Source organism: Saccoglossus kowalevskii, chromosome 14 (genome assembly GCF_978046115.1).
Source record: "Saccoglossus kowalevskii chromosome 14, keSacKowa6.1, whole genome shotgun sequence".
NCBI lineage: Eukaryota > Metazoa > Hemichordata > Enteropneusta > Harrimaniidae > Saccoglossus > Saccoglossus kowalevskii.
Window position 1 is genome coordinate 4622106 of NC_140654.1, and position 20466 is coordinate 4642571.

The 20466-nt window shown below is 33.6% G+C and overlaps 1 protein-coding gene across 1 annotated transcript; it reads right to left on the reverse strand.

Moving 5' to 3' along the window:
• Nucleotides 1–8072, reverse strand: LOC144357801 (protein cereblon-like). The gene is made up of 6 exons (XM_085507816.1): nucleotides 7958–8072; nucleotides 6350–6496; nucleotides 5525–5580; nucleotides 4761–4840; nucleotides 1254–1345; nucleotides 1–284 (listed from the first exon to the last, which is right to left on the reverse strand). Exons 1-6 carry the CDS (start codon nucleotides 8070–8072, stop codon nucleotides 238–240), a joined length of 537 nt encoding a protein of 178 aa, XP_085363942.1. The 3' UTR covers nucleotides 1–237.
• Nucleotides 8073–20466: the final 12394 nt, after the last annotated feature.

Genomic DNA, 20466 nt, shown 5'->3' on the forward strand with positions numbered 1-20466 from the left:
TTATTTGACAAATAAAATACAAATCTTTAATAAATAATACAGTATAAGATAATATAAATAGTCTTTTACATTACTGATTTCAAATTAGGCAGATTTCATTGGAAATTTAAGTCTTTATCATGAGAAGGCTAGAAACAGTGGTTCAGTTGAGACTTGTTTTCATTTTTCGCATGGTTTTGTCTTTCACTGCATGGTTTAACTGAATTATGTCCAAAGTCACGTTTCCTTACATGGTCATCAGCTTCTGTAGGATTTTGGCATTTTAGCAATCAATGAGTCTGCATCTGCAAATAAAAATAAAGAAATTTTGTCAATGACATTAGATTCTGAGATCGTCCTCCATAATTTGATAAACCAAACATGGAACAGGTGATTTATTTTATTTATTTGTTCATTCATGTATGTTTATAATTAGACTTTCAGTACTTGTTCTAACAGCTACACGTTACCTTTGACTGGACTCCATTCTCCCAACCAGTAATGCAGTGGGCCTGACAACTGGGCATAATGAATGTTTTTTTACACTGCCAAATGTGCAGTCAACCACGAAGGTTATTTTAACTACGATGAATATAACTACCATTGGGATAAATAACAAGCAGCCTGTCTGTCAATACAGATTTGTTATTTATTATGAAGTATTCAAAGTTACAAACATATTTGCCAAAGTAAGAGATGGTGTTTTTAAATGCTGAAAAGCTGAATTGAGACAACTCACCAAATATCAGTGCAATCTTAACAACAATTCAATAATTTGAATATATTTGACCAAAAATCACAAAAATATTTGCAAAAAAAATAACATAAATATAAAATTTAAATTTAGAGAACGAAGACTGATTGTTGAACTTTTGGTTGCCATAGCAATTGTACCATATGCCGTCATATTATATGTTGTAACAAGAGCTTAATTTATGACTTAAAGAGATCTGTTTGTGGTCAAACATTGTGTAGTTACAGGTTACAAAAATAAGTTATACCAGAGGTACATTACTTGGGGTTTGTAACTACAGTGACATGATATCAATTTGATCAAATCACAAAACAACAGGTTCTATTGTTATCTATCACTATAGGAACTGTTTAATAAATTTCAAGTTATTTCACCAAAATATTAGTGAGGAATCAACATGGACATAAAAAAAACAAAATGACCACTAGTCAGCCATTTTAAATAATCAAATGTTTTTAAAACGTATGAAAAAATTAGTTTTGACTTTCAAAAGGTGATATCAATTTTATAGGTTACTTACAGTCTTGATGTATAAGGTGATTCAATATTAATCCGTAAAACGTTTCGTCTGTGTCTTCAGTAATATGTTTATGACTATGTGGTACATATGACCTGTGAAATAATAATTTAAAGACAAGGATTACCAAATAACACAGAACTTATCTCTGTTATCTCTTCAATCCGAGGCTATTCAATTAAACATCACAATTTGATGACTGATTATTGAAAATCACAAATTACTCGGGAATAAGTTTTCATGGAATTTAATGTCAATAATAATAATAACATATTGCAGAATGTCTTTGAAGGGTCCTGTTACTAATGATGTTATTTAAAAATGCAAAATAAACTCTAAACATAGTTGAACTCTGGTGACCTTGCCCTTTGTTATATAATATAATTCCCTTTAACATAGTTTGTTTCAATATAAATATACATTGTCATAATTAATTTTGAATACAAAAAAGTTTTAGGATTGAACTAACAGTGGGGAATCAGTCTACCGAATGTCCTTTAAAGATGTAAATATCTTACAAAAACATTGGTGCCTTATTTGTTTAATTATTTTAAGGGACATAATTTTCAGCTTTATTCAAAGTAATTCAGATATTTTAGTATAAAAACATGCCTCATTGCAAAAAAAAAGTGCTGCATTTAGACGTGAATAGATTCATAAAACGTGCAAGATAACAGAAAATCTTAGCTGGCTTTTGTCCAAGTATTTTGTACAGGTGTCTGTCAAAAATTAATGATTCACTGAGACAAATATGAACTGCCTCATTGTGTGACTACTGTATTATATGAAAAGTAAAAAAAAAAACACCCTTTATGAATAGCTATCATGTTGCAAGCTCTGCTTTAAATAGTTAGTTGGTGTCCAGTGGAGGGAGAAGTCAACAGTACTGTTGCCTCCTGAGAACCTACATCTTCAAACACTGCAATCTTTGTTTGAAGTGAGTTTTTAAACTAGTATTATAAAAACTATCATTCTGTTCTAATAGCTGAAACATATTCCTGTGAGTTTTCATTTGTCGAATGAACTGTTTGTCAAATACAGAATACATATATTTTAGAACAATTTTCTTTTTAAAATGTGGATGAAATGTTTTGCTTTTAATGTATTTTTTATGTATTGTTTTTGATTTGATAACTTTGAACTAAACAGATTTTCTATTAGCTTCAGATCTTGATCAAAGTTTGGCACCCATTTCATAGGAGTGCCTATATTGATTTTCTGACATCTTGTTTTCTGTAAAGATTTATTGGTAGGTTTGCAAATGTGTATCAGACTGTGCAATCTCTCCATGAGTTGGTTTTGAAACCCAGTAAGGGATTCTGAGATACATTACCAAGGATATTATTACAAGATAAATCATTTGCTTCATTGAACACATACAACAATGCATATTTCCACTGAGATCAGTGACCTTTGATGTGTATCACCAGTGATCAGTCAAGTAGAAACAGTCGAAATATTTTATCGGTTTTTCTCAATTTTTGCATGATATTTTCATACAGGACATCTGTTGTTCAAACTCAGGGAAGACTTTATACTGATGAACAAGGTGACCAAGTTTGATGAAGTTTGGAATAGAATTAGTAAAGTTATCATGCACACAATAACAATTATTAACGACGACGATGACGACAATGCCGGACAAAATCTTTCCCTTAATATACCTTTCCCTTCCATCTTTGATGGTACGGGCAAGGTAAAAACTGTTTTTCGTCATCAAACATCAACTAACAAGCAACTAAACTGGAAATCACTGCACCTACCATATTAGCTCTATTAGAAGTGAATCACCGATGTCGATGTAGATGCAAAATGGCGGCAATGAGGTTGAAACATTTTCTGGCCTCTTACAACAAGATTGTGAATTATTTTTTCTTGTTCAATGCATGCCGCGTATTAGAAATTAGTAAATCAGAGTTAGGGTTAGGGAAGGTATGGAACACGACATGCTGACAATCTATATTTTATTTCTATGTCGTAGCCTGCACCTACTTCCTAAACCTAATACCAAGACACATAATTCAAAATTGTCAAAAAGTAACTTAATGTGTATGCTTAACAAAAAATCTGCATTCATGACGAATCACGGTAATCCCATATTTACTAATTTGCTAATTTTGACTTTCAAGGCAATTTTTTTTATGTTTAGGGAATCTGAGTGTAGGTTGTTTTTTTCAAATTATTAAGGTCACTGTGAAGTTTATTTGTTAAGAAAGTATTTGGTATGTACAATTTGTATCACGAAAACTGTATTTTCAAGAGATTACTACAGATTACTATGCTCCAACAACATCGAATCCCCAATAGAAGTGCATATAAATCACATTGCATTTATAATAGAAAATCTTATTATAATAATGTATGAAAAAAATTAAATGCAAGTAGAATTCATCTTAAATTTCATTGTAAGCGAATGATTCCAGTCGCATGTAAACGTTTGATGCGAAACAATATCTGCCATGTTTCCTGTTCTTTGACCTGATAGGTCAAGTCGTTAATTAACCAATCAAAATGCTGGATGATGCCAACGTGATCAAATTACCATAGCTCATTTAAATAATGTATGTTAATGTATGAACACAACACCGAAAAGATTTGCCGATGTTTGCAATATTTGGCTTTGATTTTGGTTGGAAAACGGCATGATTTTTTTTTTCAAAACAAGAAATTAGCTTTTTTTGGAAATTTAAACTGAGCATTTAAAGAATAATTTAACATTGTTTACTCTGATAACAGCTCATTTGAAACAAAACATTTTCGCGTAGTTTTAATTTCGTGTTTATGGACTTACTGCGAAATTCGCTAATTTAAAAACCACGTGAATATTTTCTACTTCTACAGTAGACCAAAGAGACATGTTTCAAGACATTGTAGACCAAAGAGACATGTTTCAAGACATTGTAGACCGATTTCTTAAAATTTGTTAGAAACAAAAACAATTTTTTTGCATAAAAGCGTACAGTAGCAGTGAGGAACTTCCGTGATCGCGTTTATCGCTACTAACTGGTAACAGGTAGTCAATCCGCCGGCGCCATACGTGCCAAAATTTCAACTCTGTCTGGCGCTTAATTGGGGGTGGAAAAAACAATGTTTTCGTGGCACTGGCACTTAATTGAAGGTGACGCTTAACTGAAGACAATATTCATACGACTTACTGCCTAGGGTACTCAGCTCCAAAAATTACACAAGCACAAATGATAATTTTAGTTTGCCACATGACAGATTGAGGGGAACATTATGTCTTTTGGGAGAAAATAAAATTGTGAAATTCGTTACATCATAATTGATTTCAACAACACTTTTATAATAAGGAATGTGTTTTTTTAGAAAACTGGTAATTAGAGATTTCTGAAAGGTAAACTGAAGTTTTTAACGGCTTTAACTTTTGTCGAGTCATTGTTGAAGCATAGTTTATGCATGATTACCGTGGTCTACACATTCATGGGGGTGGCCACTCAGTTGAGCATGTGCAGTAAGTCAGATAAGTATGGTAATGACTGATTGACTTACCATCCCAAATGTTGTCCACATCTTGGACATACTGCTATCCTCCAGCTGTATCCAGGAAACCATGAATCCCCTGGAAACACCTAGCAACAAAAAAATGATTTTTTTAGTTTACATACAGAGAAAGGTTAAAGTTATTGATTTGATAATAAAACCAAATATTAACAGAATGCGATGAATCCTGTAACTTTGTAAATTACCAAGAACTAATTTCTCAAGGTGCAATAACTGTAACATTGTAAATACTAATAACTAATGTCCCAAGGTCTAATATTTAAATAATAACATATGTTTGTGAGGGCATTATCACAATGTGTTGCCCGAGGGATGGTGGCAATGACCACATCGATCCTGGCTGTGACGTTTCAGTGGCGGCCTTGCCGTACATTTTCGCTTCTTATAACAAATACTCTAAACATCAAAACAAAGTATTTTACTTAATATTCATTTTGGCACGTTCACTGTCTATTTGGGATGGTTAAAGTTTCTTCAAAACCTTGAAAGCAGCCCCGAAAGCAACAGCGGCCGGGACATCACCAGTGTAGCAAACGACAATTTGTTATGCGCAGTATTGTTGTGCAGTAGTTTCAGTGACATCATCCATGTGATATACCAATATAATATCAACATGGTGGGCAATATACGTAATATCCATTTTTATTCAATGTCATGTGACCAAGTCTCAACTAATCACAGCATTTGTAACAGCAGTGAAATGTGATAATAATGCTTACACCAATAAGTAATGAAATATATCCCATAATTACCTCATTAAATTTTTTCACATCTGCTTTTTTGGTTGTTATTACCTCAAACTGGTGTCCTATTAAATGAAATAAGTTCAATGTGAAGTCTAGGGGTGACACATTTTGTAATTTGTGATTGTAGTGGTCAAAGTTCATGCTAATTACTGGTATATACTGTTCATTAGTTGCTGTGTATTTATTATATTAAAATTGTGAATACAAACACGCCAGCAGAAAACTATAAAAACAAAACTTGTTTGAGTAAATTGGTTTTAAACCAACAAGCTGGAATATTTTTTTCTTTCTATGATCTATGTATTGTAGGAAAATTTTGACCTAAATTTCAGAAAGTTATCTCCCAAATTTAAAATAGTGTTCACAAGCTTCACTAGCTTGGATTCGTCGAAACAGCGTGGATAGATTTCGCAAGATTCACGTAATTTCCAACAGGATTCTGAATCTGATGCTGAACTTTTACACTATTTTATGTCAACCTTTTATTTACATGTGTATGTTTCACATTAATAATGCAACACACTATAGTGAAAGCAAGATCTTAGCTATAGTAAAAGTACTGTAACAGTCGTTTTGACAACCAGTGTGAATCAGATACTAAACTGGAACGCTATGATAATTCTTGGATTATGCCAAATTTTGACAAATATTTTGTTTATTAACAATAATGAAGATAGTCTTCAATTCAAATTTACCTATGAATGAGCAAAAATAAATGAAAATGCTTATTTTTGGTATATTTCCAATCAGATCTGATATGATTCTCATGCTAACTTTATAATGCTGTTACATACAGGGTTCAAAATTTGCACAATGCCAATATTCACTTACCTAGGGGATTCACAAAAAGTTGTATGAGGACCCCTGGTATACCCAATATTGTATCATTTCTTTGTCGAAGTGCCTGCGGACTAGCAACTCTTTTTAAATCCACAGCGTTTGTTATTTCATGCCCGCACTGCCTACAAAGAAGAAATTCTGTAAAAAAAAAAGTAGATAATATAAGGATGTGTATTAAATTTAAGCGAGGGAGTCATCACCTGCGCATGCGTCAGATGGCCATAGCATGTCATTGTTTACAAACACGTGTCTACCCATGAGCCTTTGTGTTTTAGGCGTGTGTTGTTAACGTCACTTGGGACTCAATTCCAGCATGTGTGCAGGTGACGACCCTCTCACTTTAATGTCATATAATGTTTATAGCAAGTGAACAACAAATATGAGCATGAAATAAAAATGCTCAAATCACATAATTCCATTACAATCTAAATGCCATTAAAAACATGTGATGCTTGAAATCAAGATGCCATTAAAATTATGCAATGCACAGGATTCATACGATGCTAATACGACTGAAATAATATGATGCTATCTTAATTACGTGATGACACTGAAATCAAAATGACAGTGTCTCGGTGCAGAATAATTTTTAACAAAACTTATTGATGAATTTAAAAAACAAATCATCTGTTTTGGCTGATATGAATAAAGGGATTCACTAAAAATAGCCAATACCGGTAAATGATAATGATAATATCATCAAATGAACAAAATAGATAGCAGCTGGTGGTATATTGTAAACTTCATAGCATCCTTTCTTATTGAAAATAGGAATTCCCTAAAAATTATTTATTTGGACAAATCTGATGGCAAATTATGCCAGGAACACACATGTAACTTTCCATAGTTCAATTTATTAAGGCCAGACAGTTAACTGAGTTTGAATGAGTTTGAATTGTGCTTTTGTTGTTGTTGTTGTTTTCTTTCTTTTTTCTTTATTTGTTTTGTTATATATGATCATTTTTATCTTTTCCAGGAGATATTAAAAGTTAATAAATATTGTCATTATTATTAAAGCAATCAGGTGTTTTACCTAAAATTTAAAAAATGTTCACTATAAGTAGAAAAATGAAAGTTATTATTATATGGTATGTAATAACAAATTCGGACAGAGGTTCATCTAAGTTCCATTAGACTTGTGGTCTTTATGACGAAAATATTACATGTATAAAAATGTTATAGAGAATTGATAATATTGTTACAAAATGAATGCAATGAAACTTTATTTCTATGTGTTGACTAAGAAATTTGTTTTAAATTTTCTGGTGATGATATAACAAAAATAGTGCAAAAATAGTGTTTGGTAATCAATGTTATTGTTTCTGCTACTATTACCGCTACTACTTGTTGTTGTTGTTGTTGTTGAGATATAGTAGTGGCGGTGGTGGAATTTATGACAAAAAACACATATAACAAGAATTGAACATTCAATGTTGTAGTCGTCTATGTGTCAGCGTATCAGAACATCACACGTACACCTTAGCGAAGTGAATCAAACTGGATCCCAAGGAAGGACGACGGTTGTGTCACAGACAACAAAGTTGTAAATTAAAATTTAAATTAATATGCATGGTCACCAATCAAGATGCAAATGCTTACCGTCCCATTCGTCATCCTGAGCTAGGGTAACCCAATCTAAACTGCACAGCAACAAAAAGATCGCCAATATTGTTGCCAGATGTCTCGCTATCATGTCCACCCTGGACGCTGCCATTTTCTCAAAATGATGTTCTTGTTTACTTCAAAAGCTGCCGATGAGGGCTCACTTCAGGTCATTCGCCAGCATTTGACCGAATTGAAATGTTGCGCAACCGAGCATAACATTACCATATATGCAATGCATTATGGGATAGAACCTGCTATTGTTTATCATAGAAAACTATTATCACACTAGAAACTCATTAAAATATATGTCATTTTTTAAACGTTTTCTCAATAATTAAGATTCATATCAAATATTGCTTGGCAGTGTATATATTATTCCACTAAACTCACTATCCTTGTCACTGAACACACATTGTGTGAAAACACCAATAAATACTAGTTCTTCATGTGAAATATTTGTTTTGGTAAAATCAAATTTGTCGCATATTTTATATGTCGCCATATCCTGACTTGCACATCACTAACTTCACTTTCACAGTCACTCTATACGGTGCAATTGAGTGTAAAAATGGTTTATTGCATCTTTAGAAAAAGAACATCAGTTGTTAACAATAAATATATTGATAACAACAAACAAAAAATTAGTACATGTATAAGTAACATCAAAAGAATTATGCAATTTTATTTCGTGTGGTTTTGTAAACCACCTGTTAACAAAAATATAAATGCATTTGACCATTTCCACTTCTTTATTTGTAAGTGGATATATAAATTTCTGGAATGAATTGGTGATTTTAGCAGGGAATGCAATATCTGTCGGGATTTGTTTACAGTCTTTGACTTGGTATGCCTTCCTTTCTCAATTGCTAACGCGTGGTTACGTGCCCGTAGCAAGGTATGGTTCAAAACTATAGTTCTCAACTTTGAATTTTCTTTCTTTATATTTTGTCTCCGGAAATGTATATAGTTTTCTGTTAATGTTTTATAAATAGCTTTAGAATTTGAGGAAGATAAATTATCTTTTTGTTGTAGATTCTCTTCTTTCAATATATTTTGCACAGAAAGAATTCTCATTAAATTTTAGCGTTTTTTTCCTCGTGAAATGCTTGTTTCACCAGGCTGTATTCCGGAAGGTTTTTAATTTATAAATAGTATTTCAACAGATTAGTTTTGATGTTAATTAATAATGGTAGTTCTCCTACCTCAGCTCTACGTGCTAAATTTGCAGTGAATTTGTTCAGACTCTGTAGTTGCTTGTAACATTGTAATTGATTTTGTTTTAAGTTTTATCCCATTTAACATTAGTAAGAATGTAGGCTTTGAAGAGATGTATATGTGTTTTACATTTAACAGTTTCTCTTGATATCGATGTTGTAGTTTATATAGTGCGTGGATATCTTTAATTGCCATATTTTTTCTTGTATCAGTAAAACAACCATTCAAGTGAGTTGTGACACCGAGGTAACAATGTGAATCAACACTACTGACACTTGTATCTTCGATTATTGACAGTAATTTTGAAGCTTGTTTAAAGCATTCTGCATACCTGTATTTGTTGTAGAGATTAAAGCGGGGAGTCGTCACCTGCGCATGCGTCAGATGGTCATAGCGTGTCATTGTTTACAAACAAGCGTCTACCCATGAGCCTTTGCGGTTTTTACGTGTGTTGTTATCGTCGCGTGGGACTCAATTCCCGCGCGTGCGCAGGTGACGACCCTATCGCTTTAATACAAGATCATCTGCATATAGAAGTAAATTTATGTTATTGCCATTTAACTGAACTTGATCGTATTGAATTTTGTAGACCATTAATATATATATATTAAATAGAATAGGAATAACGACACATGTGGTCTCAAATATTGGTGCAATTTTGTAGCGTGTATATAATTGTGTATAATATCATTCAACTTCATGTATTTAGTTATAATAGTTTTCAAAATAAAAAAAATTGGTCTGTAGTACGATGATCTTTACGAAAACCTGCCTGGCTATTGTGTAAAACATTATTGGTCTCAATCAAGTGACCAAGTCTATTGTTAATTATACTACAAAAAAGTTTTTCCAACACGGCTAGAAACTGCAAGTCCTCTATAATTTTCTGATTGTGAGAAATGATAATAATAATCCTCGTGTTTGGGTAAATTCCTGAGTTTATTTGAACAATATTGTTTACAAATGTAATACACCGACTACATTCCTTTGAAAACAAAACTCAAACCGACTTCCATTGATAGCTGTATAGCTGTTAATAGGTGTAAATATGTAAAATAAATAGAACTGACGTCGTTTTTGTGTCTGATAAAAGAATCGTATAGTGCGATGTTTTTCCATGTTTTAATCTATGAAGTGAACCAAAATTACCGTTGCAATTAATATTTATCAATGTCAGAGGAAAGTTGTTGTTGCAAATTTTACAGCAATGCAGAACCATTTCAAACAAACAAACAAACAACATCGAAGAGGACAGAAAAACAATGTTTTTATGAATAAGTGGAGAAGTCTTCTTTTTCTCTCTTTTATTTTTCACTATTCTGTGTAATTTGTTTTTGTTATCGCCTATGGCATAAGTAGAATAAAATTTTAACAAAATTAAATTTAAAAAGAGTAAATTTCAATCAACAACTTTCAATCAATGCTGAATGAATTTACATATGGCGTAAAATGTACCATGACACTGATACTTCACGGAGACAGCTCGAAAAACGTTACGGATCTGATCGGATCGGATTGGATCGTTACAGATCGAATTGGATCGTTACGGATCGGATCGGATCGTTGCGGATCGGATTGCATCGTTACGGAGCGGATCGGATCGGATCGGATCGGATTGCATCGTTACGGATCGGATAGCATCGTTACGGATCGGATCGGATCGTTACGGATCGGATTGCATCGTTACGGATCGGATCGGATCGTTACGGATCGGATTGCATCGTTACGGATCGGATCGGATCGTTACGAATCGGATTGCATCGTTACGGATCGGATTGCATCGTTACGGATCGGATCGGATCGGATCGGATTGCATTGTTACGGATCGAATTGCATCGTTACGGATCGGATCGGATCGTTACGGATCGGATTGCATCGTTACGGATCGGATAGCATCGTTACGGATCGGATCGGATCGGATCGGATCGTTATCATAAGTGTGATTCACGTGACCTGGCATATTATCCTGTGTTTACATTCATGTGACGCATCAATATTCTCTAATATCAAAAATAATATATGTGTTTTTTTCTATTCATATATTACAACAAAGATGTTTCTAAAAGCTTTCTCAAGTGTTATAGTTATTTGGTTGGCCGCGGAATTACACTAACAATCTTCATCAGAGGAGTCATCAACTGTGAAAGTAGCAGACGGCTACCGTCGCTTAAAATGCAATTCCTAACACACACCACGTCCGCTTTAATATTGGAATTACAACATCGAGTATTAACACGGTCCCTTGGAAAATCGTTTGCCACCGCTGGCGGCGCAGTCTAAACTTACGTGCGTTTGTTAAAATAAATTACGAACAGCTTGGAGCGTGATTCTGATCCGACCAACAACATTACATTGATACAGTACTCTCATGAAATAAATATTGCCCGAGGTCATTCAGATGTATCCGGTAAACAAGCTATTTAAAAGTAGACAATAAAACCAACCCGCTTATTCCAGGCAGTAACAATAACATCAATCTCACCAAAGGGTTGACCAATAGAAACTCGGAGGGGGGAACATTTTTAGCAACAAATTAAAAAAATGTTGCAGAAAAACGAAAAGGAACATATTTATAAAAAAAGAAGGAACACAATTACATCAATATTATTCAAGGGGGGAAACGTTTTAAACTAAGCGAGGGGAAATGCATTTCTTTCTACCATCTGGTTTCTGATAGTCAGCCCCGGATAAATGAGTCAAAACAAAGTCTGGCACGCAGTGCGTGGATTCACTTATTCGGGTGTCGTAGCCCTCTGATCCCCTTCTCCGTGTGTCATTCATGAATTTATGTTTTTGAAACCCTTACTACAAGGAGAGAATTAAAATAGCTACAAAGGACATGAATTAAACACGATACCGGTTCAATTGCATTATTTGTCATGCTATGTCACGTGACATACCAGTATGCTTACGATGTCAACGTCACGTAAAATGTAATTAATTTTATTGTAGTTAACACACACTTAAAAATGCGCAGGTATTTTTATAACCCCCGTTTTTAAAGCTCGAAAGTTTTTTTGACTCCTATTTTTGAAATATTTGTCAATATGTGGGTCAATTTTTGGTATTTGTTCTCATTTCCGAGCCATAAAGCGCCCGCCGATCTTGTCGGCTCCAGTTTTCACTTTTAATTTTTTTATTAGTATAAAGGGGGGAAAGAGACTGTATACGTGGAACACGGATGTTATCTGTCACATCTACTTATAAAACGCCCCTATCGTCACGCAGCAAGTGTTCGAATCCCATATACCATAGGTATTTCACACACGTTCTATACACCGCATGGGACACTGAAGGAAAAATAATGACAAGTTTTGATTGTTGTCTGTTGTATGCTAATTTAAACAAGTCTATCGTCCATGAAATTTGAAGATGCCTTTATTTGCATATCGAAACATGTGTGGTATATATATATATATATATATATAGTCTATCGTAATATATTGACAAATTAGTGGTATAATATCAGGGATACAGAGGAGTATATTGACGCATGTGGTGTATAACATGGTAATATACTACTAGTTGTATATCGAGGGCATATAGTAGTATAATAGTTAACGCAATGTGTGGTATAACGACTGCATAATATGTCCCGCTACTCAAGGTAATGAAATAACATCACACGGTAGATATTTTTCTTTATAATGCATTAGAGTATATGGACATACTAGACATATAGACGGCTAGTCTACTCCAAACTATCTTCGCTATGTGATTTACTTGTAGCGTGTTTTCGTGTCAACCATCCCTGACTCCTAAATGGAGTAAGTCAACTATTGATAGAATGGAAGTAGGTTTCTAGGTTTCGTAAAAAAGAGATGTTCCATATATAAAACATACCAAGTTGGAATAATCAGTCTAATCGTTTATTCTTGTACGCAAACATGTATGTCATTTGTACACCTGTACAGGATGCATATTGATTTCTAATTTCTAATTATTCATTCATTCATTCATTCATTCATTCATTCATTCATTCATTCATTCATTCTTTCTTTCTTTCTTTCTTTCTTTCTTTCTTTCTTTCTTTCTTTCTTTCTTTCTTTCTTTCTTTCTTTCTTTCTTTCTTTCTTTCTTTCTTTCTTTCTTTCTTTCTTTCTTTCTTTCTTTCTTTCTTTCTTTCTTTCTTTCTTTCTTTCTTTCTTTCTTTCTTTCTTTCTTTCTTTCTTTGTTTGTTTGTTTATTTGTTTGTTGTTGTGCATTGGAACAGAGCCAATCAACTTGATACTAGGATTTGTAAAGACATTGCACTAAATCTAGTACTCTATTTCGTCTACGTATTTTGGATGCCACTAGCTCTGCGAGGTCACTGCGGTGTAACCGGCATTACCGGTAATTAGTTACTCTTTGAGCCCAGCATGCATTGCGACAAACGACGTGAGCGGCGTCCAATTATTCGTCAACTAGCCAGTCGTGACAATTATAAATATTATTTTATTTGTATTCTACTCTGTATTTATTCGATGCTATCTTAATATCCTCATTAACATTAATGATAGGCTGTTAACTTTGACTAGATTTGAATGTTGCGGAGATTGCACGCTCCGGTGACGATTTACGAGAATGACCAAGGCACGTGATGACGAAATAAATAACATTGTTGAATAAGTCGAGGGTTACGTGCAATAACCCACGTAGCTGACTGGACAGGAAATATTGGACAGTTCAGTCGTTTTATTCGAGTTTTACGCAACGGGAAATGGCTACTTCTTCAGCGTAGCCATGATATGCAGAGCTCTGTGCTTTTTTTTATTCCGGTGTGTTGTGTCCGTTTCAACCCTAGTGGTCTCATCTATGGGGGGAAAACATGACCAGTCCAACCAATAGGTCACTGGGTCAAGTTAAAGCGTCACATTCACCATTTCATGTTTTCATACACAACACCACACCGAACTGGTACAATACCGAACTGTCACAACACCACACCGAACTGTCACAACACCACACCGAACTGTCACAACACCACACCGAACTGGCACAACACCATACCGAACTGTCACCACACCACACCACACCACACCACACCACACCACACCGAACTGGCACAACACCACACCGAACTGACACCACACCACACCGAACTGGTACAACACCATACCGAACTAGTACAACACCACACCGAACTAGTACAGCACCACACCGAACTCGTACTGCACAATACCGAACTGGTACAAAACCACACCGAACTGGTACAACACCACACTGAACTAGTACAGCACCATACCGAACTGGTACAAAACCACACCGAACTGGTACAACACCACACTGAACTACTAATAGTACAGTACCACACCGAACTGGTACAACACCATACCTAATTAGTACAGCAACACGCCAAGTGGTATAACACCACACCGAACTAGTACAGCATCACACCGAACTGGTCAACACTACACTGAACTGGTACAACACCATACCTAATTAGTACAGCAACACGCCAACTGGTACAACACCATACCGAACTGTACAACACCATGCCGGACTGTACAACACCACACAAAACTGTGCAACACCATACCAAACTGTACATCACAATACCGATTTGTCCAACACCATACTGAACTGTACAACACCACACGAAACTGAACAACGCCATACCAAATTTTACAACACCACACCGAACTGTACAACACCATACTAAACTGTACAACACCACACCAAACTGTACAACACCATACCGAACTGTACAACACCACGCCGAACTGTACAACACCATGCCAAACTGTACAACACCATACCGAACTGTACAACACCATGCCAAACTGTACAACACCATGCCAAACTGTACAACACCATACCGAACTGTACAACACCATGCAAAACTGTACAACACCATACCGAACTGTACAACACCATGCCGAACTGTACAACACCATGCCAAACTGTACAACACCATGCCATACTGTACAACACAATACCAAATTGTACAACACCATGCCGAACTGTACAACACCACACCAAACTGTACAACACCATGCCGAACTGTACAACACCATGCCGAACTGTACAACACCATGCCGAACTGTACAACACCATGCCGAACTGTACAACACCATGCCAAACTGTACAACACCATGCCGAACTGTACAACACCATGCCGAACTGTACAACACCACACCAAACTGTACAACACGATGCCGAACTGTACAACACGATGCCGAACTGTACAACACCATGCCGAACTGTACAACACCATGCCGAACTGTACAACATCATGCCAAACTGTACAACACCATCCCGAACTGTACAACACCATGCCGAACTGTACAACACCACACCAAACTGTACAACACCATACCGAACTATACAACACCATACCAAACTGCTTGCATACGTTACTAGTATTACATTCCATGCCAGTGAAACCACTGCTTTCTGCTCCAATTAAATAAATGCTCCATTTCGATTATAGAACTACTTTCAAGTTGATATATTTTATGACGAGGACCGCTGGATCAGCACCAATTATTATATCGTAAATACTTCCTGATCCTGTGTACTCTCCAGTGCGTCCATGATACGAAGCACATAGACCGGATCATGGCGTATCCATGACGTCACCAGTTTTGAATATTTAATTAACCATGGAATGGCAACCCTTTTGTCCCGTGAATCAGTTATCAACAATACACAGACGGGGCACAACATTTGAAGTACGTTTCAGTTCTTGTAAAATATTTTACTGGGTAAATATACCTATCTGCGTTCGATGTAATACTTTGAGAGGTAATACTTAATCTGTCCTTAGAGTAGTGAATTACTGATGTAACCACCGGCGTTACTGATCAGACCTCAATTAATAACCTCAGATGATGTACGAAAAGTTCATTGAACCCAATTTGCCGTTATCGACGTTCTGGATACGGATTAGGTCAAGGGCGACTTGTACGTATTTAAGTTGCTATTTAACTGTGACAATTATTGTCTCAGGAAACTGGAAAAGATGTAACATAGTATTATTGTCGTTTTCAGGAATTTCTAAATCATAAAGTAAATTTAGCTCTGTTTGTGGGAAAAAAACGTGGACCCTCGTCTTGCTGGCTATTTGACTAAGCCTAGACGCCTACTATCAACAGCGTAATATACGCATACCAAATGAAAATATCAGATGTTTTTTTGACCAGTATGTTTTTTTTCTATCCAATTATCGGGTCAGCACATCCGGGCTCTCATTTTAGGCTCGCCGGTTTCTCATCAAATACGCTGTAACGTTTTCTTTTTGACAAGACATCTCTGTTTAGAAAACAGCATATGATACGCCGAGGGATATGTTTATGCAAAATAACATGCATTATCTCATACCATCCTAATAATGCGGGCGATACTCATATATATCAAAAAATACTCAAAAAATCATCATCAGGTGAAAATAATAAATTAAGAAATTATTGTAAATTCAAAAATGAATTCAAAATGGAACAGTATTTAACACAAATTAAAGACCCCCACTATAGAAAAAGTATCTGTAAATTCAGGATAAGTGACCATGGTCTAATGATAGAGAAGGGTAGGCATGTTAGACCAAAAATAAAGTTTGAAGAAAGGGTATGCAAAAAGTGTGATACGGATGCAGTGGAGGAGGAATTCCATTTCCTGATTGATTGTCCAAGTCATAAAAATGCAAGATGTCAGCTGTTTGGAAAAATTGCTCATATACATCCATATTTTAATTTGATGAAACCAGATGACAAGTTCATATACATTATGAGCAATGTAGATAAGGAACTTGCGAACTATATTAGAGAATGTGGTGCATTTTAAATATATATATCAATATTTCATAATTTTAAATGTGTATTTATTTAAACTACATATTGATTTCTTCCTTTTTTTTTTTAATTTTAATTATTAGTTTAGCACTTGACTGTATGTTCTCTTCAAACAGAATGATGTCAATAAAGTATTATAAAGTATATAGAGGGCGCACAAGTTCTGACATGAACAGTCGACATGATTGCTTGTTTTGTACTCTATGGATCTATTTTTTTGACAGTATTTTCTGACCGCACCTTCAGTTATAACTCTCTATCATAACCATTTCATAAAACTATATATATAACACTTTTATCAATGTTGGGGACTGCAACACCTATCAGTTTTTCTGTAATAACCACAACAGTGTGAATTTTTATAGCTCGATATCAGAAGACATTTGTATAAAGTCTTCAATTTTCAAGATGTTCATCTGCATTACAGACTCAGATTTACCCCTTTTCACCACCTACCACATATATATTTGCAGAGAATGGGTAGGGAATTTCAAATTGTTGAAAAAAGAATATAAAATTCACCCTTCGTATAAACCACTTGATAAGTCTACTTTTTATAAGTGGGAAGTCTCAATCACCACTAGTTAATATCCACGCATTGAGGAAATATTTTGGATCTGTGATTGTTAGCTAAAAAAATATGCAGTTGGTTACATAAATAAATAAATATACCACGTGACCGTAAATGGGTTACTTACTTTCCCGTGACTTTGGACATATAGACAGATCGAAAAATATGCTAGTATATAATTCGTGACCCCGTTGTATGCAGGTATACAGTTAATACACTATTTTAATACATATATACGTCTTCCCAATACATAAATATACCTTTCTAATATATTGCCAATAAATAAATACACCATTCCAATACATAAATACACATTTTCAATTGAGAAATACACCATTCCAATACATAAATACATAATTCCAATACATAAGTACACCTTTTCAATACATTAATACACCTTTTCAATACATAAATACTTCTTCCCAATACATAAATACATAAATTTTCAATTGAGAAATACACCATTCCAATACATAAATACACCTTTTCAATACATAAATACTTATTCCCAATACATAAATACACTATTCCAAAACATAAATACTTCTCAACAATGCATAAATACACCTTTCTATATTACACTGTCAATACATACATACATACATACATACATTTTTGTATTAAATAAATCCACTATTCCAATACATAAATTCATCATTTCAGTACACAAATACACCATTACAATACATAAATACACCATTCCAATACATAATACACCTTTTCATTACATAAATACATCATTTCAATACAATAATACACCATTCCAATACATAAATACATCATTCCAATAGATAAATACATCATTCCAATACATAAATACATCATTCCAATACACAAATATATCATTCCAATACATAAATACATCATTCCAATAGATAAATACATCATTCCAATATATAAATACATCATTCCAATACACAAATATATCATTCCAATACATAAATACACTATTCCAATACATAAATATATCATTCCAATACACAAATATACCATTCCAATACATAGATATACCATTCGAATACATAAATACATATCGCCAATACATAAATACATTTTTGTATTAAATAAATCCACTATTCCAATACATAAATTCATCATTTCAGTACACAAAAACACCATTCCAATACATAAATACATAATTCCAATACATAAGTACACCTTTTCAATACATTAATACACCTTTTCAATGCATAAATACATCTTCCCAATACATAAATAGAACTTTTCAATACATAAATACTTCTTCCCAATACATAAATATACCTTTCTAATACACTGTCAATACATGAATACATCATTTCAATACAAAAATATACCATTCCAATACATAAATAAACATTTTCAATTGAGAAATACACCATTCCAATACATAAATACACCTTTTCAATACATAAATACTTATTCCCAATACATAAATACACCATTCCAATACATAAATACACTATTCCAAAACATAAATACTTCTCAACAATGCATAAATACACCTTTCTATTACACTGTCAATACATACATGCATTTTTGTATTAAATAAATCCACTATTCCAATACATAAATTCATCATTTCAGTACACAAATACACCATTACAATACATAAATACACCATTCCAATACATAATACACCTTTTCAATACATAAATACATCATTTCAATACAACAATACACCATTCCAATACATAAATACACTATTCCAATACATAAATACATCATTCCAATAGATAAATACATCATTCCAATACATAAATACATCATTCCAATACACAAATATATCATTCCAATACATAAATACACTATTCCAATACATAAATACATCATTCCAATAGATAAATACATCATTCCATTACATAAATACATCATTCCAATACACAAATATATCATTCCAATACATAAATACACTATTCCACTACATAAATATATCATTCCAATACACAAATATACCATTCAAATACATAAATACATATCGCCAATACATAAATACATTTTTGTATTAAATAAATCCACTATTCCAATACATAAATTCATCATTTCAGTACACAAAAACACCATTCCAATACATAAATACACCATTCCAACACATAAATACACCTTTTAAATGATCAAATACACCATTCCAATACATAAATACACCTTTTCAATACATATATCCACTTTTTAAATAATCAAATACATCATTTCAATACATAAATACACCATTCCAACACATAAATACACATTTTCAATACATAAACACACTATTCCAATACATAAATACACTATTCCAATACATAATACACCTTTTCGATACATAAATACACCATTCCAATACATAAACACACTATTACAATACATAAATACACAATTCCAATACATACATACATACATCATTCCAATACATAAATACACCATTCCAACACATAAATACACATTTTCAATACATAAATACACCATTCCAATAAATTAAATACACCATTCCAATACATAAATACACTATTCCAATACGTAAACACACCTTTTCAATACATATATACACCATTCCAATACATAAACACACCTTTTCAATACATAAATACACCTTTTCAATACATAAACACACCATTCCAATACATAAATACACTATTCCAATACATAAACACACCTTTTCAATACATAAATATACTATTCAATACATAAATACACCATTCCAATACATAAATACACCATTCCAACACATAAATACACATTTTCAATACATAAACACACTTTTTCAATACATAAACACACCATTCCAATACATAAATACACTATTCCAATACATAAATACATTATTCCAATACATAAATACATTATTCCAATACATAAATACACTATTCCAATACATAAATACACCACTCCAACACATAAAATACACTATCCCAATACATAAATACACTATTCCAATACATAAATACACTATTTAAATACATAAACACACCCTTTCAATACATAAATAC